Source organism: Caloenas nicobarica, chromosome 12, assembly GCF_036013445.1.
Source record: "Caloenas nicobarica isolate bCalNic1 chromosome 12, bCalNic1.hap1, whole genome shotgun sequence".
In the NCBI taxonomy this organism is placed as follows: Eukaryota; Metazoa; Chordata; class Aves; order Columbiformes; family Columbidae; genus Caloenas; species Caloenas nicobarica.
In genome coordinates this window covers 15,155,084-15,177,972 of record NC_088256.1, presented here as the reverse complement: position 1 = coordinate 15,177,972, position 22,889 = coordinate 15,155,084, and the positions used below count along the sequence as shown (strand labels likewise).

The window sequence follows — 22,889 nt, the reverse complement described above, 5'->3', positions numbered from 1 at the left end:
GAGGAGGAAAACAAACACACACCACGAAAGAGCAAAATATCCTTCTCTAGCCTGGCAGGGCTGCTTGGTGGATGCAGCCCACCCCGCGCTGCCGGCCCTGAGGGACGCCTTGCCGGGGCATTGCCGCTCCGAGGCCGGGCGGAGGCTCTGCTGGGCCCGTCCCCGGCCGGGCGCTGCCGGGCTCCGCGCGGGCTCCCGGGCCTTGTGCCGCCCCGCGGGCCGGGCCGTGGGGCTGAGGCGCTTTTTCCCTGCAGCGGGCGCAAACCCCAGCGTCTACCAGCCTGGGCAGCTATGATACGCTCTCTTTTATTGGTCGGCTGCCAGGGGCTGCTGCTGCAACGGTAAACGCCATTGGTCGCTTCCTCCTCCCATGCGCAGCTTGGTGCGGGAAATGCCCCCGGTACCCACAATGGCTGCCGCGGCCGCGCCGCACCGCCGGGGGCCGGGCAGCCCCGCGCCCGCCTGAGCGGGGGCGGCCGTCGGCTCCTGGCTGATTCTATTTCTCTTTTTCCTGCAGGTTGCTGAAAAGTGCCTTTCCTGAAGCCACCGCTGCTTGGATTTCTGTCTAGGGCTGCCTCTCTCTGCCCCTCGCCCTCCTCTCTTTTTAATTCGGCGTTGCTTGCGGTTCGTGCCCTGACGGCAACTCCTCCAGCCTTGCCCATTTTTTTTTTTTTTCCGCTCCTCATTTACACGCAGTTTTCTCAGCCATTTTATTTTTTTTCCCTTGCCCGAGTATGTAGCAAATATTTAAAAGAACGAAAAAAAGAAAAAAAAATTGATACGTCCTTTTGCTCGTTTTGATGCTCGCGAACCGTAATTTTTAGAAGCAAGAAATAGAAGGAAAAAAAAGACAAAAAACAACCCGAAGTTTTCTCCCCAAGGACCGAGACCATTCCACAAGCTGAAGTGCTGCCAGCAGCATATGCTTTTTGCAAGAATAATTGAAACCATTAACTGGAGAGCACAGAATTCTTTTGAAAGTCTGCCAGTTATTTGCAAGTAACTTCGGCAGTGGCACAAAATATAACACTTATATTTTAACTTCTACAATTGCACTTTTAGGAGCTGGCCTCTAATTTGATTTTCAATTGTTCTGATAAGATTTCTATTTTATGATTGGCTTTATGTTTAATTCTTGTTTTAAACAAACACGATTTGACTTAAATGAAAACCTAAGTGCTGATGAATAGGAGTTCTACCAAAGCAACGAGTTAGTTATTTCTTCGCATTTAACTTGAATTCACTTTTTTATCCTTTTTTTAAAAAAAAAAAAGAAGAAAAAAAAATCAGTAAACATTGCCCTGAAGAAGGGTGCGATTGCTTGCATTTTAATTTTTGTTTTTAATATGGCTGTAAACGTTTCCCTGGTTCGTGATACAAAATGGCTGACGTTAGAAGTGTGTCGAGAGTTTCAGAGAGGTACTTGTTCTCGGTCTGATGCAGAGTGCAAGTTCGCCCATCCGTCACGGAGTTGCCATGTGGAAAATGGTCGAGTTATTGCCTGCTTTGACTCCCTAAAGGTGAGGACTGTCTTAACGCGTTCATTACCTAAGCTCACTTGCTTTTCCTTCTCCTCGGTGTGCTGGGGTGTGGGATGTGCGGAACGACTGTTTATTGCTCTGTTTCTGCAGGGAGGATGCTGCTGGTGCAGGACGTAGCTCCTGAAATCTAAGTTGGGTCTGACATCAAGTGCAATTGCCTGGAGTGCCAGGCATCACAGGAAGAGAGAGGATTTTACCCAGAGCGTTTTCCGATGGTAGCTCAGGTCTGACATAGCTGTCCTCGAAATGGAGAGTGCACGTTGTGGGCAGCAAATGAAACTGAAATGCGAAAAGCAGAGAATTGAAACCCAGTGCTTTAGTTTGTGTCCAGAGCACACTGGCTGCATGTTCGGCACGGGGATCCAAAATGTGCTTTTAATGAGCAGAAATGAAAGCAGCATTTTAAGATAATGAATCAGCTTTCTGTGTATTTCCTGCAGACAGAGTTACAAATCCACTCTAACGCTGTCCTGTAGATGAGGAGCAGCCAAAATATTTGGAGAGCAGCACTCCCAGAAAAATGGGTGCTTTCTGCAAGGGACAGACAAACATGATGGCTCTGCTAGGCCTGTCCGAGTTACAGCTGAGCTTTTTTGCCAGTGCTCATCTTTGCAGAGTTGATTTTGTGGGCAGTAAATGGCTCTTGGTTACTTGTCACTGCTGGAGTTCCAGGAGGGACTTGGAAAATTTACCAGATACCCAGGATCTGGGGAGACGGGATGATGGGGGCTCAGAGCAGGGGAGGTGGGCATCCCTGGAGTCTCTTCACCATGGTTCTCAGGAAAAGGAACGTCTACTTTTTTTTCTTCTTTTTCCCAAAAGTGTGGCTCCTCAAAAGTGTTCTAAATAGGATGGTAAAAACCCTGAGGCAGTATGGATAACTGGTTGCCTTTTGAGAACTCTTGATATTGTGTTTAATGTTTTGATCAGAGTCATTAACCTGTTTATATGGTTGTAGAAGGAATCAAGTAAACTTTACAAGCTTAAAAGTTTTCCCTTGAACTTCCAGCTGTTACTTGAACAGATTTGGGTTTATTTTTATGAACATGATGAGTAACAGATCTGGTGGAATGGTGTATGCACGGGTTTAGACCAGGACTGGATCCAGTCTAACATGGGTTTACCCAATTTATTCACTGTTTGTGGCTTCTTCATATTTTCACTTCTATTGCTTTTACCAAGAAGCTCAAGCTTCCTATTTGCATTTTGTTTTGCTCTTCTTAATCTGGTTATATGCAATGATTCTTAGTTACACAGTGACTTTCAAATGTTCATTTACATTGCTGGTTTGCTGACAGCGAGAGACAAAAATATTTTTATCGGAGGAGAGAAAAAGTCATGTTCTTTATGCCCTCGAAACTTCTGATTTGTAGCCAGTGGCAGTGCAGATACTTTGAATGAAGAGGTTAATATGTTTACATTTTACAGCATTTACTTGTGAACTGAAAGCAGTGCTGTCGTGCTGTGCAGGGTAGTACTGTGCCCCTTGCAGAGCTTCCCTGACGTTTGCAGTGTCCCAGGGAGATGTCCCTTGTGCAGCCACCCAGCTTGGCTGGGCGATGAGCTGTGCTGTCATCCTGCGTCACCTGGTGGGTTATGCCTTCCCATGGGTGCTGGTTGGGCTTCTGCTTCAGCAGTGGGGAATGGGATGGGGAACATCATGTTGAGAAAGCAAAAAAAAAAAAAAGCCAAAGGGGTAGAGTATGATCTACAGCTTTGTGTTTCCCATGGCTGTTGAACAATGTTCTTGTTGCAATTTCTTCTTGACACAGTAGCAGATGCCCAGTATATGCTAGTTAAGCAGCCTGAATTTTCCAGGGAACAGATTTTCTGGAAAAAGCCTCATGGAGGGAGCTCTGCCTTTGGGAACCACACCTGGAGGAGAGGTTGGACCCTGCAGAGCACTTGGCCGAGGCCTGATGATGGGGCTGTTTCTGCACCCCTTCTCAAGCAAGAAGTGGGTCTCAGAGCACTTCGTTCCTCCAGCTGTGTGGCTCTGGTAGCTCCCTCTGGGCAGAGCCCCAGCTCTGCAGTGCCACGGAGAGGCGCAGTCCCTGGGACCACAACCTCTGTGTGTGCACACCATGCATCTCCCAGCAGAGATAACAGCCCTGGTGACTAAACCCGCCAACAATGGTCTTTCTGTTCTTGGGCTGGAGCTGGGCTTGCAAAGCCCTGTTTGCAATGGTATTGAGCGACTCCTGGTCATAACAGCGGCCTCTCTTACTGGTGACAAGAGATAGTACGTTCTCAGACCTGTTAAGAAGTGGCTTTTCATGCCCATCCTGTGGACATCTTTGTGCTCAGCCGCAGCTCCCCTCCAACAGCTGTCGAACACCGACCCTGTCTCCTGCAGAAGGCTCCATAGCTGCTTAGTGTTCTTTTCATCTTTTCACACCCTGCATAAGCAGAACATCTGTGTTGCTTTATTGGAGACAGGATATAGGATGCTTGCAGCTAATAAGTTTTCCCGTTGTCTTGCAGTTGCCCAGGGCTTTGTTCAGAGATTGCTTGTCTGCATCCATTGTGTAGTGCTGTTGCTTGTTTTTTTTCTCACAGACCTTTTAAGGCTGAACAATGCCTTCATACAGGAACTTCTGATAACCCAGCATACAATAGATTCACCTCACTGGTCAGGTCACACACAGCATTTATATGCTTACTGCAACCCTCACCCCCCCCCCCCCCTTTTTTTTTTTTCCTTAATCTCATAGCTGTTCTGCCTCCCTTGCAGTGGTAAGAGCAGTAATGCTTCCAGAAGTAGTCAGGCTGCCTCAGTGTGGGTTGTTTCATGGACGAGTGTTCTACCTGTAAGATTGTGAGAACACACAGGACTCCTGAAGGTAACGGGGAGGCTTCATTGATGCTCAGGTGGGGTTCACCAGGGCATGCTCTGCAGGAGTGTTCTGTGGTTCTGTGCAGCGCTTTGGTGATGAAATATTGAGTCTTAATTAGGTTGGAAGTGCAGGGCTGGATCTTGCTGTCCTGAGCTGTGGTTCTTCGAAGGGGGAGTTTGCACATTTGTACGCAGCAGAAGGAACCTTTCTCAAGCAGATAGATACGAAACTTAAAAATAGTTCCTTGTGAGAAGCTGTTCGCAGATTTGAATTGGATGCCAAGAGAGCTCTCACTCTCTACTCGTTCTTCTCCCCTTGTTATTCTGGAAGAACAGTGTTGTCTGAATTAATTTGTGTGAATGGAAGGGCAAGCTGCACTGCTTGGTGGAGGGCAGTCCAGAGGCACCAGAGCCAGCCACCGCTGGGCCGCCCCCCTTCCAGAAGTGACCATGAAGGCTGCTGGGTAGTGGCCAAAGCTCTGCAGCACCTGCTGGGCAGGTCCCATGGCACCTCTGAGACCTTTTGAGCAAAGGAGAGAAGTGCACTGTCATCGCTGGAAACCCGCATGGCCTTTGGGTTCATTCATCGGCTTCTCTCCCAGGCTTGCTGTGCACCGTCCCCTGCATGGCTGGTGCTTTTTGCAAGGGTCAGGACACGGTTTGCTGCCTGGTGGCAATTTGTACAAAGGGCTTGTCGTGGCTCTTTGGTGGGCTGTCTGCAAGTACTCATCAAGTCATTAACCTTTCTATTCAGGCTGGATCAGGCGGACATGGTATGAGCCTCTTAATTCCCTGGCCAGCAAATTGTGTTCTTTGGTTTGTAGAGTTGTCAGGAAGGAAAAAAAAACCCACCACCTTCATTGGTCACTGGAGACCCTAATTGAGCAGTAAGCTGAGAGGCAGGTATTAGGAGATAGTGATGTATTATATAAAAATATGCAGGTAATGCACACCAGGTGTTCACAGAGGCTTTGATTTATAATGCTACAGTTTGGGTATCTGCACTATGGACTCGTGGTTTAAAAAAAAAAAAAAAAGACAAGCCCAGCTTTGTGGGGGGTGTGTGGTGTTTTCTGTTTGGTTGGGGTTTTTTGTTTGTTTTGTTTTGTTTGTTTTATGAATGTAGATGTTTCCATATGCAAACCAAAGTTTTGAAGAGAATTTTGAAAGACAGAAAACAATGTAGTGAAAATTTCAGGAGTACGAATTTTTACTTTGGGATGTCCGATTTAAAAAACATTAAGCTCTTGCGTGTTTCAAAGCAGTTTTCTTCTATGTATAAAAAAAGTTGAGTTGTCTGTGAACAGGCATAAAATCAGGAGTTGAAAGCACAGTTTTGTTTAAGTTGTCTGTTTTCTAAAAGAACTGTTGTTATCTGGTAATACTATTCAAAATCCCGTGGTAATCTAAAAAGTTCGCTGAGCTTGGGCAATAAATGTACCATATGATCTTGAAACTGGTGTACCTGAGGCTGTTCCTTATAGTTTTCATGCTAATATGTACCTGGTTTATGCTGACTTTGCTAGAATGATTTCTGACTGTTACTGGTTTGCGATCATTTTTTTTATTATTATTTAAATAAACTCTAAACTAGGAAACAATTAAAAACACCCACTAAACTTAGCATATGGTTATGCTTTTACAGAAGAAGAAGAAAGCAAACAAAGCTATAGAGATATTTTTGGAGACACTCTGACTGCATGTCTCAGCTCAGTGTAATGGAGATGCAAATAAACCAGATGAACAATAATTGACCCAAGTCGCCTTTGTGAGAAACCTTCACTTTTCATCTGTCATTAAGGCACTTACCTGCTTAGTGACAGCATTTGGTGATGAGAAGTAGATTTGCAGCAGCTTTCTGTCTTGTCTGGGTGCTCGGGTGTTTTGCGGCACATCGTAAGTGCTTTTTATAACTACTGAATCAAACCTCTAAAAGCAGGGAAAAATGTATTTAGACTTATTTATAAGAACTGTTGCTATTGTATTTCTCTTAAAGTAGAGTGGTACTTCAAGGAGAATAGGAGAGCGTAAATGGAAAAACAATATTTAGATCTGATCCCTTCTTTTGTGTGGGTTACAACAAGCTCCATGTTTTCACAGCATAATTTAATTGGCACACATGCTGTATATACTTTTGTGGTGTCTCCAGAAGGTTTTTGGCACAGCTGTGGGATGGAGACCACTGATTGAGGAGCTCACCTGGCTGTACCTTTGGCTGAGCATCTCCCAAGCCTGCCCCGGTGTCTGGGCTGCAGGTGCTCTCTGTGGGGCTCAGACTGGTTACGTGGGTGGTGTGTGACCTCCCCAGGCATGTTCAAATTTCCAGAGACAGATACACCTTGTTCCGCCTATCTGTTCTTTATGTAGGACATAGCTCTGGGTGGAGCATGTTTGATTTATTTAGCATTATCCATAGGTTTCTTTGATGTCCCAGCAGTCTCACTTCATTTATCTGTGACTTTTTGACAGCCAAACCATGACAGATGAGCACTGGTAAATCTTGCCATCGTGGTTTAAAAGGCTGCTGCCCTGAGCTGTCCTTTTGCTTCTCCGTGGCAGTTTCCTGCCTCTACGGCAGGGCTGGCAGGAGGGCAGAGTGCCTTAGATGCTGAACATGAAGTCCAGCATCTGAGCTGAAATACCCTTGGTCCTGGCTCTGTGCGGAGGTGCTGGGTGAGGAATATATGTAACTGGCAACAGGCTGGTGTTACCTGGTGACTCTGCTGCAGGGGATAGCAATAGCCAGCAAGGGACAGCTATTCACTGCGGCTGTTGGCAAAGATGTAAGGCAGAATCCATGGCAGGAGCTCCTTGTCTATGCTTTAAAGCAAGAGGTGATTTTTCAAGGCATGCTGTGGAGAGAGAAGAGATTGACCACGTCCGTATCTCCATTAGGTCCTTCTGGTGTTGTGTAGGGGTGACATGGCAAGAAAGATGGGATGTCCATAGGTTTCCTGGTGCATGGTCTGGTTTTGGTGCCGCCCTGGAGAGGTGCTCCCTTATTAGCTCATTACTGGAAGAGCGGTGGTGCCATTTGCATGCAGGGTGTCCCCGGGTCAGGTTCAGAAAGACTGGCAGAGGTGCGGGTGTAGGTTGGATAATTAGGAGGCGTTCTTGGTGTAAGGGGCAGGCACAGGACCACCCTCCTTCTTTTCTTTCTTCCTGCAGATGTGAATTAATTTATTACAGCTTTTCCTTGGGCCTCAGACTCGTGTGCATTTTCCCTTGAAGGTGTTGGAAAGCAAAGTGGTGGCCACAAATTTGTCCTGAGACCACACTTTGGAGGCCAGCCTCTTCGGGGAGGCAGGCCAAGGAAATTCAGTGGTGGTGTTTTCCTGCCAGCCTCTCCTCTCCACCAGCCAGCCCTGGCCTCCACTCCTGTCTGCAGCTCACACTGACCCCGTCTTCTCCCTGTGGCGTAAGCAAACCGCTATCCCCAAAGGACAAAGCCAGCAGCATTTACATTATTAATATCAGCCAAGAGTAACCTTGGTTTTCTGGTTGGGAAGATGATGGTAAAGTGCTGACTGCTGCTCACACTTGCCTAAAAAAGCAGAAGAGAAATTCTTTTGGGTTGTGACTCTAAACCCTTCTGAGCTGCTGTGTGCGCTTAGGCAGATGCATTTTGAAACCTTTTATGGGCATATTGCAATGTTGCACGGGCCATGGCATGCCGTCTCCTGCTCCTGAGGCTTACTTTCCTTTTTTTTTTTTTTCTTTAAACGGCAAAGCCCTCCAGACTGAGGTTCCAGTTCTGCAAAATACTTAAGCCTCATTTTAAGCACTGTAGAATTCCTGTGGGCAGCAAAGAGCTCCTTGTGCTGAAGTGAGCTGTTGCATCAGGTTTTGAGAGAGGAAAACAGTCCTCAGCCATTCTCCGAAGCAGAAGAACTGCCTGTGGTCATCTCCTCTGCCACCTTTGGCTTTCCAGCTTGGGAGAGTTTCTTTGCACGTGCTCAGCGCATGCACCTGGGGCTTGCAGCGCTGCCAAGTCTGCTTGGATCTGCGAGCACAAGCTCCGTGCCTGTGACCCAGCACAAATGCAATGCGGTGCTCTGCGAGCCCCAGGGGTTTCCTCTGCGCTGGAAGGAGGGCGATGGCATGCCGAAGCCCAGCGAACAAGCTGCGGCAGCTCTTGCATTTGCTCTTGCGTGGCTGTGAGTCAGGAGTTGGCCAAGGGAGCACAGAGCGTTCTGTGTTGTACATTAAGCTCTGGCACCTCGACGGGTGCTGTGCTACAAGCCGTGTCACTGCCAGATCCACGTGAGGAAGGACGTTCAAGCTTTACATCTTCCAGCCCTGATCTGTAGCAGTAGCTAACACTGGGATTCAAATAGATGCCCCAAACCTGCAAGTCTCCGTCCCTGGAGAAGAGTTTGGGCAAAGCAGATCTTTGTAAACATGGAGCCACACTTGGCCACAGTGTCCGGTCTTGTTGCTGTGTCAGTGAGGCTGCCAAGCTTCTTCACTTGCATTAGCCCACCAAAGCCAGCCGAGGGAAAAGCAGTGGAAGATGCCTTTGAGGAGAATGACTCTGAACAAGCATGTGGGGTTGGTAGATTTCTTCAGCAGCATAGCATCGGTTTGATGTAATCCCTCTGCTGACAATAGCTTTCTGCCACTCAATTCACCCGTCTGAAGGAGGGTGCAGTAACATGCATTTATGTAATTGAGCTGTTTGGAAGCTTTAAAACAAATGTAAACAAGATGTGCCAGGCTTTCCGGAGAGCCCATCAGCTGACATATCCCACAGAGCATTTAAATAAGTGGTTAGATTACCAAGTGAGGAGCTGAGCTCTTTGAAAATCTGCCCCTATAAATATTGTTACGCTGGTATTAGAACAAATGCTTTGAGGCACTTGGGTGAATGTTACCCCATACAGGCGGAGTTTTACCTATGGCTTATTAATTTTTTTTTTAATTGCTGTTCATAAGGCAGCAGAGAACCATGCACTCACCCCCTTCTTTGCCCCATGTAGCCTCTCGTGCTATGTCTCATGATGGCCTTTTGATTAGAGGAAAGGCCAAGGATTTGGAAAGCCAGCTTTCAAAGCCTTGTCATGATGCAGGCTGCTTTAAAGTGGTGTAATGTCACTCTCTCAGCCGAATTGCACTTTTTGACCTCACAGGAGCAGTACAAAGAAAATGCCTTTGAAGACTGAGTAGAGCTGAGCTACTGTAGTAACAAGGCTCTGGGTGTTTTAGACAGATGTCCTAACTGAGTAAGCATTTCAAACCCCAGCTCCTTCTAAATGAATAGTTATCACGGTTAGTTTTTCCACAGGTTTACCTGTCTGTTATGAAAGTCCCCTCTCCTATAATGGCAGTGAAAATATTGAGCTTAACTATAGTTAATGTGTTAGGATAACAAAATCCTTCTGCTGTCCACACAGTAGAAAGTACATGGCACAAAAGTAACACTGGCCTCTGCTCTTGGCAGCCTTGGCGCTTTACTTCTGACTCTGAACATCTGGTTAATGTTTGGCCTTGGTTTTGGGTTTCAGTGACGTAGTTACTCACTGTCCCCACCGTCAGAGGAGTTAGAGGCTGTTGATGCTGGAGCGATGGATTTTTAACCTCTGACTCTGCTTTTTTACCTCCTCTGTGTGAAGCCAGCACCTGGGCACGGCTCTGCGCTGTTCTCTGCGATTGAGCTCCAAGCTGGAGGTGCCTTCCTGCAACATCTAGCTTAAAGCTGTGGGAAGGTGCACATTCCTGAAAGGGGACAACTGGCTTGCCAAGGCGTGAGCATACTCAAACCAAGCAATTCCCCAAGTTTGTAGTGAAATGTTACAGCAGATGGCCTGCTTACAGTGTGGGATATTATTAGAACCATGATCGGTGCTAATAAGGTCATTGGCGATGGGGGAGGAGTTTGGCGTCTGACCTTGTTTGAAAGGTGACAGGCTGTGCTCTGGGGGAGAAGTTTTCTCTTACTGTACGGGAATGTCAGTGTTTAAAACTAATCTGGCTGCCCAGTAGAGAGAGAGACCCATTGCCCAGCCCAGCGCGCCTGCTGCAGGGATGCTGGAGACTCTGCTGGCCCCCACCTCTCACTGAAGTGGGTCTGCAGAGCACTATTAAAAAGTGAAGATAAAATTTGCTTTAACGGTCCCATGAATGGGAAGCAGCAGCAGTTTAACTAGTCCTGCAGGCTGAGTATGGTATCATAAGGCATTGCCCGGTCAGATGACTGAGTGATGTGCACTGAGTTTTGTCATGCCCCTCAACATACTCTGCATTAACAGAGCACTTGCTTTCAGCTGGTCTCTCCTATTCAGGTATGAAAAAAAAGCCCCAAAACAGCCACTGCAGACAGGAGTGTTGGCATCAGCTGACTTGCATTAGTGATGCCCACATCTCTGCCCAGCAGTACCCGCACCAGGTTCTGATGAGGATTTAAGCTGTTAGCCCAAACTGTGCTGCTTTGACTCTGTTTGTCTCTTTGCATCTGCTTTGAGTGAGCAGCTCTGGGTGCTTGTTGAGAGAAAAGAGCTCTCAAATAGAGGGGCAGTTGGGAAAGCATGGAGTATCCAGCTGGGGTGGAGGAGGTGGCCAGGGGCAGCACAGACACAGTGGAGCTGCCTGCCTGCAAGCTCAGCCATCATTAGACGGTGCTTCCCTAAGTCCTTATTATCCGCAGAGGCACGGCTGGTGCTGGGAACAGTCACACGGAGATTAGGTCTTTAAAGCCACAACCGAGCAAAGTTTGAAAACAAAACCTCAGCAGGTAATCCCAACCGCACTGCTTGATCCCGCTGACCAGTGTTTCTTCCTCTTGCTGTCAGGTCCTGAAGGATCAGAGCGTGAGTAAAGCTCGCTGTCTCGTCACTCAGTGATGCCTGGGCCTGCGCGGTCAGTTCATGCAGCGTCCCTTCCACCTGGTGCTGCAGACACCAAGCGCTGGATGAGTTTGGCAGGAGGACGCAAGAGCCTTGCAGGGTTGGATATTTCAGCCCATGCAGTAGCCAGGGCAGTGGGGAGTTGAAAGCCAGATGGAGAGGGCTTGGAAAGTCATGCAGATATGGCAGACGTCATGGTGTTTGAGGTCAGCGGTAGGAAGGAAAGTGCTTTACTCCCTCCGAAGGAATCTTGTTTCATAGAACAGCAGATTTCCAAGACAGAGTTGTCTTTGGAGGGGATGTTGCTCCTTCCCAAACGCTGTAGGGGAAGATGTTAAAGATGTTCCTGCTGCTTTCTGCAGGAGCCCACCCTAATCTTGCTCCCGTGGTGCAAAACTTGCGGCCTTATTCTAATGTCCCATTTCTTGTTTCTGCTCAGTTTCCTCCTCCTCTCTGGGTTTATTTGTCCCTGAGCCCTCCCACAGCCCCGCAGTCCTTTCCGTCCCTGTCGTTAGGTGCAGCGTCTGCAGGGACTGAACAAAGCAGCCCGGGAAGTTTCTTGCCCTCCGCCTCTCCTGTTGCTTCAGCAGTCATTTTTTATATCTCGGTGCATCTGGTGCACTTGCAGATGAAGTAGTAATCATCATGGTTATCTCCCCGCAGACTTTGGCTCCCTGCTGTGTCAGTTGTGTTGCCTGTAAAGCCTCCATGGTGTGCTGCAGAGTGGGAGCTGGTGCATGGCAAGCAGGCTGAGTGACTCAGAGGCGCTCGGAGCAGGAGAGCCGTCAGGGTGGATAAAGGCAGGACAGGGATGCCTGAAAGCTTCACCAAGCTGTGAGAGATGGACCATGAGGGAAGGAGATGGGGGTGACTCTGGGGAGGAGGAGAGTGGCTCCTCAGGACACTCTCCCGCAGGACAGGTGAGCTTGGGGATGCAGCAAGGACCTCCACCACCCATCACTGTCGGCTTTATCAGCATCTGCTGGTGGATTACCCCGCAGCACCAGCACAGCCTCCCTCCCAGCTCCGCATCACACTTCCGTCACCAGAGCCTGCTCAAACTGCTCCTGCGCCACAGCTGGGAGAGTTGGGCGGGGGGAAGCGTCCCTTAGGGGCTGAGAGGCAAATGGGTTGGATGGCTTTTAGCTAGCGATGCAGAGGTGGGAAGGGCAGGCTGGCTGCTGCCGGGAGGCAAGAGCTCAGAAAGCATCAAGGGCATCGCCGCCGCCGCAGTCCGGCACTGAGCCGCTGGCATCGTGCGGTCTTGGTGTTGATGCAGCTTCCTGTAGCCACCTGGGGTTTTTACACCAAGTCTGGTGTATTTACTCTGAAAACTCTTCAGGCTGGGACTGTCTCATTCTGTGTTTGGGTAGTAATCGGAGCAGGACCCTGAGCTGTAGCATTGATGAGTATTTGTATTCCCACAGCCAAAAATCCCCTGCTGTGGCCTTGGGAGATTGAATTAAGAGGGCTTTCATTGTTTTGTTTTGTGTTTCTCTGCATGGGTTTTTTGAAGAGTCCATAGTAATGTAAAATCTTTAGAAGTATTTACTCAGAATGGAGTTCACATTAGCTAGGACAGAAGCACCACTGAAATGTTGTTATTGTTTTGATTGTGCTAATTCTCAGAGCATGATTTTAAGCATCCTTTCAGAGCTTAGCCCAGCCAGATGAAAAGTGCTAGTGCTTTTCTTAATATTCCTTCTTTCTCTGTATCAGAGGTACTTGCACAAAAGTTTGTGCAGGATTTCCACCAGGGCCCTATCAGAAATCCATCTATCTCGGTGTAAGCAAGTGAGAGCATTTTTTCCAGCTGGGTGTTCACTGACGGGTGTTCGCTGACGTCTGCACTAGTTGTGCTGCATTCCAGACTTGCTAATGACACTGGAGCTTCTTTGCAGCTACTCCTCTCACGTGGCCTGAGAGGCTGCAGATGTCCTCAGGAAAGGTCACTCTTCCTTGCAGAAAAAAAAAAAAACAAAACCTCAGCACCATTCAGGATGAGCCCATCACACCTAAAAGTAAATGAACATTTGCATGGCAGCTGACTCATCCTGCTGCGCATGATCAGGGTAGTGAAAGGTCTTTTTCTTGTTGCCCTTTTAGGATTGTGCTGTGTTTGAAGGTATCTCTTGTCAGTGGCAGAAGCAGAATACATGAGGTCAGGTGCCTGCCTAAGGAAGTCATGTTGTCAAGATTGCTTTCTAATAGAAAACAGCCTTTAAAAGCTAATCCTTGCATTCCTCGTCGTCTACAAACGGTTGAGCATCAGGCAGCCTGTACTGCACCAGTGACCGGGACAAGGATAAGCAGCTCAGAGCAGAAGTTGAGGGCAAGAGTTTGGAAAGCAGAGCAGTGACATGGAAAGGGCAGAAAAACCCCACAGTAATTTGATCAGTTTGCCTTTTGTGACTGAAGCCCGAATAAGCAAGCGTGTCCGCATGGACGTGCTTTAGTTGCTTCTTCCTCCCCCAGCTTTTCTCTTGTACTCTCAAACATAAATAAGTGAATCTGGCAGTTATTAAAAACACAAGCTCCAAAAACCCAAGCAAATGAAACAAAAGCCCTGATCAGTTCCATTCCTGTTGGTCTGCTGGGATAGACAGACAAATGGACATAGATGCATGCACACACGCAATACATTCCTTTCTGAGCTGTTCTGGCACTTACACCAGTGCCACTCAGAGGAGAATTTAGGTCAGGATTTCTGGCAGAGTGAAAGCTGCATCCTGCAGGAGAAAGTGGATACATCCACCCATTAAGGCCATACAACCTTTTCAGTGTCCTGTGCTACAGCTGTTGTTACAGGAGAGGGAACAGATCTAATCAGTGGCTACATGGAATTAACCTTTCATTGTCTGAAATCATGGTTTCTAAAAAATGCATTATCTGTTAATCCTCGTTCCTGGCATTGTGGAGGAAACAGAACTCTCTCTCTGGATTTTTGGAGTCTTTGGGCTCTATATCACATAGTGACTGAATTCTGGGTCCATAGGTCAGTGTGGAGTACAGGGTGAACAGAAAATCTCCTTGAGCAGGCTGCCTTGGAGCCTCCATGTTGACTTAAGTCCTAAGAAAGGGTTTACGACTTGACCCTGCATGGTTAGGAACAAGACCATGCTTTGGCTGAGCGAGGTAGGGAATGTGAATCTGCAGACCCTCACAAGACTCTATAACAGACAGGGGGAACAGGGGTCTGCAAGGAGTGTTACTAGGGCAGGTAGAAGGTTTGCTCTAGCTGAGGCTTTTTAAATAAATCCATAATAAATTAACATATTTTCAGATATTGGCACAGAATTTGCCATCCTGTCCCTTAAGGCTGCCTGCCTGTGTGGTACCTGTGGCTGGCACAGGTGAACTGCAGTTAAATGGGTCTCACTGCTTGCAGTTTAGCCCAGAACTGTGTTACTGCAAAATTCTCCTTTTGCCCACAGAGATGGTAATGCATTATCTTTGACATTGCAAGCCCATCGTGTTTACCTCCACGGAAAAAGGCCTGTCCTGTTGCCACTACAACTTACTGCGCTGTTCCATGGGCTGAAGTCCTAACAGACATTTACACTGCCTTAAACCTCTCTTTCACTTGAGACAGTAGCAAAGACTGGTCACATATCTGCTTTCTAGTGCCAGGCACTTCTTAAAGAGCACTTCTGAAGGTGTTTTCTTAAAAGAAAAATCCCCTCTGTGACTTAAATGTGCATATGTTACTGGCTGTAATAAACTGCATGCCAAAATAGATCAGTCTGCAAAAGCTAACCGAGGTGGAATATTTGCCTACGGCAAGGCAGGCTTTTTTTTTTTTTTTTTCTTTTTTCTTTCTCTTCAAGCTTTGCTGCCTCCTAGATGGAGGGCTGTGATTCGATGTTGCTTGGCCTGGATGCCCTTTTTGGAAGCAAGGACCTGTGTGAGACGTGTGGTCATGGTCTGCTGTGCTTAGCAGTCTGTAAGAGCTGTCTTGACAGTGATTTTTGTATCTGCACCTTTAATCCTCTGACCAGCAGCAAGTTCATTACACCATGGGTGTGAAATCTGAGGCCTGGCATGGACTGGAAAGATTTGGGGTCCTTGCTCGGAGATGAGCTGAGTGCATGTGGAGTTTGTGGCACGTGGTCAGCCCTTTTCCTGGTGGTCTGGTGGCTGCTTCTCTAACCTGGAGCAAAGGGGAGGTCGGGCGCTGTGCACAAACCTGCCCAGCACGTCTGGCTGAAACAGGAGGATGAGGCGACAGCTTGGTCTTTGGTGGACCTCGCTGTAGCCAGAGAGGCACTGCTGTGGGAGAATGTGGCTGGAGGGTTGGGCTTGGATGTGCAGCCGGGAAGAGATGAGTGGGAAGCAGTGAAGAGAGCCAAGCAATGGGACAGAGAGGAATGAGAGTAGGAGAGGAGCTGGGGACATTAGTGTGCAGCCATCAGAGTGAGGGGCAGGGGGAGTTGGCTTTGCTCTCTGCCTCTGTGCTGGGCAGGTCTCAGCCAAGAGCAGGACGGTGTCCTCTGCCGCGGAACATCAGACCCTTGGGCTCTGACGGACATCTGGGAGCAAATCTTGGCTTGCAGTGGCAACCAAGGGCATCATCCTCTGCTGGATCTGCCTACTCCCCTGTAGTCACCTCCCTCAGTGACTTAAGCTAACGCATAGAGGGACCATCGTGTCATCTTGTGACATCTCTTGGTGTTCCGAACCGAAGGGCAGAAAGCTGGGGTGGCAGTGCCATGGCGTGCCCCAGCAGAAGTCACATCATCATGCTTAGCAGAGCCCAGCCAGCATCTTTCCCAGCTCAGGGTGCTGCTGCGTTACCCGCTGGCAGCCCTGAGTAGCTGAGGCTGAAGCACATCCTGCAGAGTTATTTTTTCCAGGCTGAAGATTCTCCCTGGGAATTGTCAGTCCAGATGGAATTAATTTTTTTTTGAAGTTTTTCATTATTCTTTGAAAACCAGGAATCTGTTTATGCCCATTAAGCTGTTGCTTTCTGAGCAAAGCAACAACACAAACAAAAATTGGGCTAATCCTCAGTTGGTAAATTGTTATATTCTGCCAAGTTCTAAAAAAACCCCAAAAAATCCCAAAACAAACAAACACACCCCCCAAACAAAACCCCCAAAAAACAACGCACACAAAAAACCACCCAGCTACCTACCTACAAAAATGCAGTTTCATTCTGCTCTCCGAAACACAGTGAGAATGAGGTTTTCTGAGCATGTTTTTGCCTTCTGAAGGACAAGAGAGAGGGTTGGGGTCGGACACTTAGTTATCAATCTCTGCACTTCACTGTTTGTCTTCTCCCTTGTGTAAACCCAAGGAGCGAGGCCGCCGGAGGTGGTCACGCGTCCGATATTTGTATTCATGAACACAGTGCTTTAACGTTTATTCTCCTGGGCTTTAATGTACTTTGCTTGGTTCTGTCTACGTGTGGTTTGCCTGCTGCAATTGTAATATTCAACAGACACCGTAGGTAGAGGAAGGTCAGAAGCATCAGCTTTCCATATGACCTTGACAGATTCAATCAGCCGGTGAAAGTTGTAGAATTGGATTATGGGATTTGCAATGAAAAAGTGGTTTAAGGGACAAGAGAAACTACACTTGGCGTTTTCAAAAGCTGTCCTGGTGTAATAGCAATAGGGAGGGACAGAACCAAGGGAGATAAAAGGTGGAAGACATATTAGAAGTTTTGTTTTGTTTTTCTGTCAGATTTTGGGGGGGGTGCTTTTTTTGTTTGTTTGTTTTTAATACAGTACTTGTGCAATATTGTTCCAGAGACTGGTATGTTTTTTTGTAATTTATTACAGAAGAAAAAAAATCAATGACATGCCAGTGTTTATATCTTCCAGGTAGAATTGATTTCTTCACTTACAAATAGTCCCTCACCGAAACGCTCACCCACAGGAATATTAACATTGCAGGATGTCACCTGCTTCGCCTCCTACTCTAAATACAAGCAGTGGTCCCAGGGCTAAACACAAGCGCTTCTAAAGATGCTCTCTTTACCGGGCGCTAAATGCCTTTCTTGGTAATTGTTATCGATCAGTTGCTTGAGCAGGTCTGTGGCCAGGGATGTCTGTAAAAGCTTATTTTGCTTGGAGAGAGCACGTATTTGATACTGTATTAAAAAAACCTATTTTATTGTGCTTTTAATGTTCCTGAACCTGGGAGAGCAGTGGAATAATACTTGAGAGACCTTAAAAATGATCAGTTCAGAGCTCTAAATTGGTGAGACTTCTGTTTTAACCTCATTTCAGATATGTGGTGGTAACAGGCTGATACGGTTCACAAAACGTAGCCTAATCAAAATGTATTGGCAGATACAAAGGAACTTGATGAAGTCTTTATTTCTGTCTTTTGTGCAATGAGATAGCTGTTCGCTGCAAGTAGTAATCTCTCAGATAAACATGGTTTTTTGCTCTGTGGCTCTACAGCTTATAAAAAATATACTTGGACAGTGCTGTACTCTTTTAATATATATTTCTTAGACTTGGTAAACACTGTCCATTGCTTGGAGCAAGCAAAAATGTTCCACAAACGAAAAAACGTTAAAATCAATACACGTTTTTCATTGAGCATAACAGAGCATACCATTGGCCTGAATGAAGAGAGCTTGGCAGGAGAACAGAGCTGGAAAGAGTTGTCAAGATGTAAAAATATAATGAAGGAGCTACAGGGCTTTTCCCCAACAAAATAACTGCTTCGAGATTGTAAGAACCTTCAAGTATAACAAACAGCTTGGAATTAAAATCCTACGTGAAAGCAGGAGGACAGCCACGACCTCTTTGTGCTGTCCTGGGGAAATTCAGCAGAACATTGCTGTATTCAGCAATGTGCAAAAGTAAAACTTCACTCACAGCAGCTCTCGGCTTCCCTAATTGCCAGGTGAATGAGGACTTGGGAGTTTAGGCTTGTGCCTGTGGCTGCTTAGAGTTTACTGGAATACAGTAGTTTCATGTACCCCCCTGTTTCTAATTAAAATTTTTTAAAAATGGTGGGGTGATGGTACTTGTTTAAATGCTTGAGCTCCATGCTAACGAGCCATCCTTTCTGTATGGAGCTGGATTTGCCTGCTGAGTTCAGGGGTTTGAAGTTCTTGGCAATAGCTGTGAGTACCTGTCACTGGTTAAGGTGATACCAAAAAGGGAAATGAGGATGTAGAAATGCTGCTGTCTCTGCTTTTGTGTTTTTCTCCTGCTCTGGTTTGAGCTGTGTAACAAAACCAAGCTTGACAAACATTTTGAAGCTGCAGACTTTGTGAAAGAGTCCTAGATAAACATGTTTGAATCCCAGCAGAGTGCATCTGATCTTGAGAAACCCCCCGTCCAAGTGCTTTGCAGTTTTATACACTGTTTGAAAGGACTGACATCTGCAGTAGGATTTGTCCGTGCTGTGCATCTCTTTGCTCCCAGCATTTTTGCATCTCATGACTGTCTCTTACCTTTGTGCAAGTGAGGCAATGTTATGTGCACAGTATATTACTTTTGGTTTTTTATATTGGTGAAATTGTTCGGCTGCTAAACTGTTTCTGCTACACGATGGGAAGCATGTCCCCTGCTTAGGCAAAGTGCTGCTGTTCCTCAGATAACACCCATTGATGGACACCTGTCCACTTGTAGGGTAGGTAGATGACCAAAGCCCCGTCAGCTTGGACACGTGCCACAGCGGGTGTGCGCCTGGTGGCAAGGGACAGTTTGCTTTCCAGTCCTGTGGTGGAGGAGCTGCCCTGCTGTGTGTCTGTGGGCTGGGATAACAGGGAGATGGAGGTGTTACAGGTCCCTAGCAGTGTTAGTTCAGCCATGCCCTCAGCTGACTGTTGGCAGCTTTTGTCTGGACTCAAATACATTTGCAAAAATGATGATGATGTTTTTCTTCCTCCTGTCCTTCCTTCAGTCTCCCTGCAAAGCAAAAATATCCTAGCTGGGCAGTCACACACATGAGATGGGGATACTGAAGAGGGGCACCAATGGGCTAGCCAGGGATTTTCGTCTCTGCTTCCCATTCCTTTTGCATTTTTCTAACTTGCTGGACATGAAGACCCTACCTGGACTGAAGTAGCTGCGTTAGTCCAACTTGGTGTTTTTAAGGCTGCAGAGGAATATAATTTTTTTGAAGCCTAAACCCCTACAGTTATTTTTTTTACATCCTGGTTAACCTCCCAGGGCTGTGTCCCACAGCATAAGGAGAACTGGGCAGACTGGGACTGTGCAAAATGCACCAGCCTCGCTTCGGTGGGGCGAACAGTGCGTTTGCTTGGTTTGCTCTGAGGGCTTTAGAGCTGCCTTGCACTTGCACGTGCCACTGAGCTTTGCTTTGAGCTTTCAGTTCAAAAGAACCCAAAAGTCTTGTCGTGGCTGCTGAATGTCACCTGCTTTCATTTGAAATCATGCAAAACATCAGGGTTCACTCATTTCAGTCAAAATCAAGTCTAGACTTGCTCAGAAAGGGCTTGACCTGACATTCATTGAAGCCATGAAATTTCAGTCGCTGTTTCAGCAGCAAGCTGGAGCTGCCTTGAGAGTGCTGGGAGCATCGGGAGCCCTGGGAGCTTGCGATAGATATTCAGGTTTTTCCACTGAAGCTGTGTGGAAAGGCAGGTCTGACTCTTGTCCTCTGTTCCCTGACAAAAGACATGTCCCTCTTCACCTGAGCAGCCCTGGTCGGAGCTGACACGCTGCTGCCGCAGCTTAGAGCATCGTTCAGAACAGCATAAAATCTGAGGAGGTTTCTTGAGTGACTGCAGGGGAGCAGAGTTAGGCCAAATTAACAGGTGGGGTATTTTTAGCCGTTTTCTCATCTGTCTGCGCAGGCTCAGGGAGGTGACTCTTTGGACCCTGGAGTTGTGATGTTCAAAGAAGTCAGACAAAGCTCATCTTAGAGATGTTGTAAAACTGTGATTTGTGCTTTTTATGGCCTGCTTGAATCCTATTTCCAGCAAATTATGTATTCATGAACCACGCTCGTTCCTAGCTAGAATATGCATTTCACAGGGTCTGTATCATCTGTACCTGGAAGCTACCAGATTAACCTTAACTGTAGCATTTATCCAGACACTTTGAAACTTCTGTATGATAGGAAGCATACATTACTTCCCTTCCCTTCAAGTCTCATTGCCATCTGGTAATGCTAACTAGAAGACACATTTTGCCTTTTTCTTTCCAGCTACAATCTCTTCACAGCAGGATCCATACCATAACAGCAGTCTTTGGGCTCTCTGTAAATGGGTGTTACACTTGCATTTGAAAAGCATCAGCAACTAGCTGTGCTGTACTTTGTTTTTTATTGCTGTTACAAGTAACTTCAGACCACCAGCTCCTTTGTACCAAACATTGTGTGCAAATGTGTGCTTGATGGCAATAGGAGTGCTGGCACGGGAGAGGTGCAGAGCACTAATTCTCCAGCATCCCTACAGATGTCCAGGGAGGAGCAGACAAAGCAGTAGAACTGGAAACCTTTGAGATGGATTATTTCAGAGAGATGTGGATGATGGAGCATAGATTTGGGAGTCTTTGGCATGGCATGCATCTGTTTCCAAGCAAGACAGGGAACAAAGCATAGGAGAAACTTTTATGTGACAGCCTGCAACTGCTTAGAAAGCTGAGTTCAGTGTCAATCTGGAAGGATGTGCTTGGTGAGACTTCAGTTTTGTTTTGTTCTGATGACTTGAATGATGGAATAGAGTATGTTTGTTAAACTTGTAGGGTTTTCTGAGCTGGGAAGAACTACAGAGAACCAGTTCTGGAGTTACAGATAATCTTGACAGGTCAGGAAAATAGTCTGTAGAAAAAGGGTGCAAGTTCTATAAAAGCAGTATGAAATATTGCATTTAAGGAGATCAGCTGCGTGATACAGGATGCAACATGGCAGGGTAGGCAGTAGTCCTGGAAAAGGCTTATTGAGAGTGAATCAAGAATGTTACACTGTTAGAAGGCAAGAAAACGTCATGGAGGGATGTATAAGAAGCAGTGTAGTCTGCAGGACATGTGAAAAATATCTTCATACCTGCACAGCACCACTGAGGAGTTAGCTGGAACGCGGGGCCCTGTGCACATACAGATGTTGGCTGGGGGAGCAGCCTGATAAAAGGCTTGGAGAACATGCTCACCAAGTCAAAAGAGGATGGTTTGCATAATCTAGAGCAGAGAGGTTTGAGGAAGGGGCATAGGTGTGACTGCAACCTGTAAGTATATGCCCGTCCTCAAAGTGGAAGGGAATAATTCCTGTTCTGGCCCTCTGGGCTAAGTAAAATTTTAGGCTTCAGTTGCAGGAGGAGTAAAGCTGCAGTTGAGAATCAGGAAGAGCTTTACAGCTGCAGGGGGGGAGTGCTGGAGTCCATTCTCTGGGATATACACAAGAAATAGGCACAAAGAAAATAGATGGAGTTGATCCGTGTAGACCTAGGAGTGGTGTGTCACTTCTCTACATCCTTCTAGACCTGCTTTTTAGGATTCTTGTAGGTGGGCTAACAGCCCTCCACGAGAACACATTCAAGGAGTGCTTGTGCATAATTACACTGTAAAACCTCTGTGTAAAACTGAGCTGCTCCAACACTGCAAGGAGAAAAGCATTGCTATTAAGCAGAAGTTATCTGGTGTACTGTGCCAGGGTCAATGTTCAAGGGAGGTTGTAACATTGTACTTTTCACTGGCTCGGTTGGCAGCATAACTTCTAACATTTCATTAGCATGTAGAAAGGAATTGCAGATAAGGTTTGTACAGAGCTAGGCTTTGAACTGCAGTGAGCGACAGCTTGGCTGCATGAACACTTATCCATGAGACATCACTCTTGCTAATGATCAGGCAACTTGTCTGCTCCAGCCTCCTTTGTTTTCCAGTTGAAAACATGCTATTTCCATGCCACTTGATGTTTTTTGCTGAGCAGAAGGTGTTAGCTCCAGCAGTGAGATGTACAGTCATCTCCCTCCCTCCAGCACAGCTCTCTACCTGCGCGGGAAGAGGAATGTGGTGCAATGCATCGGAGATGGCAGGATGAGCCACGCAATGCATTGGAGACGATGGCAGGATGAGCCATGCCATGCAGCCAACATGCCAGTTGCTCAGCCCTGGAGCAAATTGCTTAGGGACGAACCATGACAAGCATGAAGCATTTGTTGGGGTGGTAGATGGATGGTGTTCCCAAGACCTTGGTGGTTTGCTTTCCTGGGAGGGTAACTTTGAAGCTGCAAGTCCCTGCAGGGTGGGTAAAGAACTCAGAGCTTGGGCTTTATTTACCAGGTATCAAGTCTGCCTCCTAGTACCCCTCTTTTCTTAGAGAACAGGTAACAGTAGGGCTAGACCTCGAGCAGCATGTGCTGCTTGATACGTGTTCTCAGATGTGCTGCATGGGTGCAGGGATGAAGCCCAGAGCTCCCCCCTTTCTGCCTCCCCCTCTTGCATGACAATTCATGCTCCGTGGGCAGTTCTGCAGCCTGGTCTCTGCCTGCCCTCTGGATGCGGGGGCAGACCCCATGCTGCCTGAGGTCGTATTGCATGTGTAAAGCCATGCAAGGCTTTGGCAGGAGTGAGGAGAAGGCCTCTCTGTGTGTTGTGCAGAGTGGGATGGAAAGCAGAGAGCGTTTTGTGCCTCCACGCTGGAGCGGCAGGCGCTGAGTAAGCAGGGCCAGCACATCTCTGAATGTGCCTCCCCACTGAGTTCTTCTAGGGGAGGTGGAAATCTGCTGCTTCATGCAGGGAA

The 22,889-nt window shown here is 47.2% G+C and overlaps 1 protein-coding gene across 5 annotated transcripts in view; it reads left to right on the top strand.

Moving 5' to 3' along the window:
* MBNL3 (muscleblind like splicing regulator 3) overlaps positions 1–22,889 on the top strand; it is a 93,681-nt gene that overhangs the window by 31,715 nt on the left and 39,077 nt on the right. For 4 of the 5 annotated variants that reach the window (XR_010606901.1, XM_065643705.1, XM_065643706.1 and 1 more), the window contains exon 2: positions 518–1,520. The exons of the other annotated variant lie outside the window; for it this stretch is intronic. Coding sequence is in view for 3 of the 4 variants with exons in the window: in XM_065643705.1 (XP_065499777.1) it covers positions 1,347–1,520 (174 nt within the window). In the remaining variant the exon portion in view is untranslated. The remainder of the gene's footprint in view (positions 1–517; positions 1,521–22,889) is intronic. 5 annotated transcript variants of the gene reach the window in all.